At 37.5% G+C, this 5,150-nt stretch overlaps 1 protein-coding gene across 1 annotated transcript in view; it reads left to right on the forward strand.

Annotated features, from left to right (window-relative positions):
- LOC107750991 (solute carrier family 35 member E1-like) overlaps positions 1–1,827 on the forward strand; it is a 6,379-nt gene extending 4,552 nt beyond the window's left edge. The window contains exons 5-6 of the mRNA XM_016566559.1: positions 391–636; positions 732–1,827. Coding sequence (XP_016422045.1) covers positions 391–636; positions 732–947 — 462 coding nt within the window. The 3' untranslated portion in view covers positions 948–1,827. The remainder of the gene's footprint in view (positions 1–390; positions 637–731) is intronic.
- Positions 1,828–5,150: the final 3,323 nt, after the last annotated feature.

The raw sequence follows: 5,150 nt of genomic DNA on the forward strand, positions 1-5,150 counted from the left end.
ATAATCAGAAATGTTTCTTGAGCAGCAAATCAGCATATTAGAATGATTTCTGAAGGATCATGTGACACTGAAGTAAAGATGCTGAAAATTCAGCTTTGCATCATGGGAATAAATTACATTTTAAAATATATTCAAATAGAAAACAGCTGTTTTAAATTGTAATACTATTTCAGAATATTACTGTTTTTACTGCATTTTTCATCAAATAAATGCAGCTTTGGAGAGCATAAGAGACTTCCTTCAAAAACAAAACAAAAAACCTTACTGACCCTAAACTTTTGAATGGTAGTGTACTAGTTATTATGACTCTGGAATGTTTTAAACAGGTTTCATATGATTCGACCAAACTCTTCATGCTCACGCTCATTTTTCCTCCACTTTCCTCTACAGACAGAGATTTCCAACTGGACAGGAACGATCGTGCTGCTCCTCATTAGCGGTTTCTGCAACTTTGCACAAAACATGATCGCTTTCAGTGTGCTGAACCTAGTCAGCCCACTCAGTTACGCCGTAGCCAACGCAACAAAGAGGATCATGGTCATCAGTATATCCCTACTGATGCTCAGGAACCCCGTCAACACCTCCAACATTATCGGCATGATGACAGCAATACTAGGCGTCTTCCTCTATAATAAGGTAATTTACACATGTCTTGGAAAAAAAACATTTCAACCACAGATGAGGAATGCAAAAACCGATGTCAGTTGAAATACCATTGCTTTTCTCACCAGGCGAAATACGATTCCAACCAGGAGGCCAAGAAGAAACTGCTGCCAGTTTCAGCACAGGATATGGTTTCATTGGACAAACCCCAGTCCAACGGCTCCGGGCCCTTCGCTCACAGCTCAGACTTTCAGCACGGTCGGAGCACAGTACTCACCGACCACTTTCAGTACAGCCGGCAGGCCTACACAGCGGATTACAGCTCCAAGCAGTTTGTTGTGTGAGTAGAACACTTTGGAGGACTATAAAGACTGGTCTCAGACCCCCTGGCTTCAGAGGAGATGGGTGAATCTTTCATACGGACGAGGAAGTGTCGGAATGACTGGAAAGGGAATGTTTTCTCACAAAATCCTACTGCTTTTTTTTTCACAGGCCTGTTATTTATTTTATTACAAACCCTATTTTGGTTGTTTTCCTGTTTAGTTCATGAGGAAATTCTCAGTGGTATGTGCAGATTTTTGCAGATTATTATAGGAAGGTGCTGGGATTTGTTTTGGATCAAGTTTTTGTTTTTGCACAGGGTGCATTTCAGTGCAGTTCAGAATGTAATATGTCTTTGTCGTCGTCATGCTACTGCGAGTGAGAGACAAGACAGACAAACAGCGAGACCTCTGCCATATAACATACACTGGGTCACTGCAAATACAAGTGCATCAGGGTATTAGTCAATGTTCTGGTTTTGCCTTTTATTTGTAAATATTTTATTTATTTTTATAGAGGAAGGTGTATTGGTTGACCATATCATGAACTGAAAACACCCCATTGATTTTTTTTGTTTTTTTTTGAATGTCTAATATCTGTGAAGGAATCACTTTTTTTCATTCTGGGGGTGTTAAATCAGACATTCATGCATTCATATGTATGATTATCATTTTTTGTATTTTTATTTTATTTTTACTTTCATGCAGACAGGGGAATTAGAATTACCATACAATGGCCATAACTTATGGGTCAGTTTAATTAATATTAAATGTCTAGGAGGGGAAGATGGGGGATTCATAAAGCAGTTTATTTTATTTCTTTGTTTTCTGGAAATTGACATTCTGTAAGTTTAAATTTGTCTCAGTCCCTCACAATAAAAAGTTTGAGGACATTGTTTCAGAACCGTTGATTCTTTGACACTGAACTCCATGAGAATGGTCTTGTTAAAAGGTGCATGACATCCGGAGGTGTTTCAAGATCTTTTAGGGTGTAAAACCTGTAGTTGCAAGAATCTGTGGACTAATTTTTTGGGGGGAAATGTGATAAAATTTGTTAAATGGCACAAACTAGCCATCTAGAAAGAGATCTGCGGCTTGGAGCCTATTTTAGATGTTACTGACCAGTCATCGGCTTCGTTCCCAAATTTATGCCAGTTTTAGCAAAATGTGTGAGGTGGGGGATTAGTTTAATATTTGTAAGCTAGCTGTTTTTTTCACTCTCTCCATTTCTATTTAACGAGTGTCTTGCTGCTGGAAAGTTAGACTTTTTTTTGGCAAAAAGCATGCATGTGTTTGCATAACTCTGCAATGAGAAAATAACTTGGAGTTCTTTTCAATATTTCAAGTGTTATGGATTTTAAATAGCATCATGACATATTTCATGTTGTGTATTTTGAACGACTCCGTCTTTGTCTCTCTATATATTGTGAATTTATTGGATCAGTCCGGGCAGATGAAGTGGTTCATTAACTGATATTGTAGCTTGAGCAGCCAAAAAGGAAGGCTGTGGGTGTGCTCTCTTCCTTCTGCCTGTTTTTCATCGGTTGAAGCCTTTTGTTCTCACTTTGTGACATCGCTAGTGTGCCAATTCGCTTCTCAGTACCGATTTCTTCTCTTCTCCCTGATTGTTATTGCTTTTAGGTGATTGGTTGTAATCTGTACAAAAAACATTGGGCTGATGTATAGCATATTCATTAACCAGACAATTGTCATTGTCCAGTGTAAGCACTGGACTCCCAATGTCTCAAAATGAAAGGGATTCAAGAAAGCATCTTTTTTTTTTTTTTTTTTTTCAGATTCCTGCCTCATGTAATTTATAATTAAAAATTTTTTCCTTTGCATATTATCCTGCATTAATACAGTGAAAGTTCAAAGCTGGGTACAGGGATTGGGGTTTGATGCCGAAACATTTGACTGACAATGATAGAAACGTCCCTGTTGATCCTGAGATTTGTTGTTTGCCTAAAACCTGAGTGGCTGTACTCTGGTTAAATTTAGCATTTGTACAGTGGTTTACCAATGATGTTCAAAAATAAATGTCTGAACAAATGACTGTCCAGTGATAATGATTTTGTACTGAGGTAAGCCTGACCTGTACATTTAGATGGGTGTCTTTTAGGGTCTGTTTTCTGTTCCGTTTTTGTGCAAACCAGTTGGGTTTTGAAACTGTTAAGAGGGAATTGATCGATAGATTTGAGACCCATGCTGTCATGGTATGGGCTTGTGAATTATCTTTAGCACTGTCTGTGACATCCTGTGGTGCTGTTGACTCAAGTATGTTTTTTGTGTATTTCAGAAATGGGTTCCGTGAGGGAACCGTGCCCAAGCCCCGTCGGGCAGCAGTGGCTGCGTCCAGCTCCTCATAAACTGTTTTCAATAAAAAGTGGTGTTTGAAATGTCTGTCTGAATGAACAGTAAGTAATTGTAAACTGAGCCTAAACCCTGAACTCAGCTCAACAGTACCAATATTGCAGTGATTTTACCTTCCCATATAGAAAATCATGCACTACTGTAGTACTGTAGTACTTTTTTTTTCAGCTTCAGTCTCTTCAAGCTCTTAGACCCCTCCCCATGTGAGATTGATGTGTCTCTGTAATCTGACAGTCATGTTGCGTCATGTTAATTGGGATTTTTCGTTTGTTTTTCTGTGGTGTGGAAATGCATTGTCACTCTCTGTGTTGGGATTGTTTTACTTTCAGCCAGTGTTTATATATTATTTGATTTTTAAGATGCCTTGGTACGGTTAATGTTGCATTTTTTTTTTCTTGTCAACTTAAAGTTATAAGATGACTTATTTTTAAATGTGAAAATAAAGAAGATTAATTGATAAAGTCTTGACGTACTATTTGTTTAGGTCTGCAAAATTCTATTTAGGTTCTAAAAATGTCTCGTTTCTAAGCATAGCTTTGTGAACCTCACTCTAGGGAGAATATTCAAACAACAAGAAAATAACATTGACCCTTTTGTTGTTAAGAAAACCTCATTACAGTTTAAAACCCTGTAAGTTAGAATACTCAAATGTAGTTCTACAATGTATGTGTAAAAGTGAACATGGGAAAGTGTTCAAGCTACTTTACACAGGCTAATTCCTTTATATATATAAAAAAAACACTAAGGAAAAATCACTTTATACCTTACTAAGTAATTATTTTTATTTGTTTATTTATTTTAATTAACAATTGGTCACACTTTTTAGTCCTTAAGCCCCGTTCACACCAAGAGCGATAACTATAAAGATAACTATAAAGGTAACGATATTAGCGTCCACACCAGCGAACGATATCGTCTGTTTATTCTAAGCGCACATGAGTCTGCCGCTTTAAATTCTCGAGCTCGTTACAGCAGGATGGATTCTGATTGGCTGTCAGTGTTTTATCGTTCATCAGCTGGGGAAAAAATCGTTTTGAAAGTGATCACAACGATATCGTTTCTCTGTATCGTTATCGTAATGGTTGTGGTGTGAACTATGCTATTCTTTAATACTGAGAACGATTTTTAGAACTATATCTTTATCGTTATCTTTATAGTTATCCTACTTGGTGTGAACAGGCCTTTAATGTACATTAATCTTCCAGAAAGCCATTCAGCAGATATAAAAATGTGTATCTTGTGAGCACAACAACTAAAATCCAATGAACTAAGTACAATTGGACAGTGGGCTATTATGAGGACACATCGTAGGCACTTTCATTTTCTTAGGGAAAATATCCTAAGATTTCTGCAACTGTTGTCGAGAAAGATACTTTGACCACAACAAAAAAATGTGCAGGACATCTAAAGGACTTATTCATTAGCTTTTTTTATGTTCTCCACAAATGTGATTTAATTACAGATAACGGCTGCTGTTTGCATTAAAGGGGTCATATGATGCGATTTCATTTTTTCCTTTCTCTTTGGAGTGTTACAAGCTCTTGGTGCATAAAGAAGATCTGTAAAGTTGTAAAGACTAAAGTCTCAAATCCAAAGAGATATTCTTTATAAAAGTTAAGAGTTAGCCACACCTACCTAAAACGGCTCGTTCGAACACGCCCCCACATATCTACCACACTATGTGGGAAGATTTGCATAACACCGCCCAAATGTTCACGCAAAGAAAGAAGGCATAACTTTTATTCTCGCTGTAGTATTGTTGTTGCCGCTGCCGCCATGTCCTGAAGACGCTGTGCTTCGTTGTGAAAGCGAAGCTACTTTGGTCTTCCAAAAGAGGACGATATCCACTTCGTCATG

Source organism: Sinocyclocheilus rhinocerous, unplaced genomic scaffold, assembly GCF_001515625.1.
Source record: "Sinocyclocheilus rhinocerous isolate Xijiao unplaced genomic scaffold, SAMN03320098_v1.1 scaffold1864, whole genome shotgun sequence".
In the NCBI taxonomy this organism is placed as follows: domain Eukaryota; kingdom Metazoa; phylum Chordata; class Actinopteri; order Cypriniformes; family Cyprinidae; genus Sinocyclocheilus; species Sinocyclocheilus rhinocerous.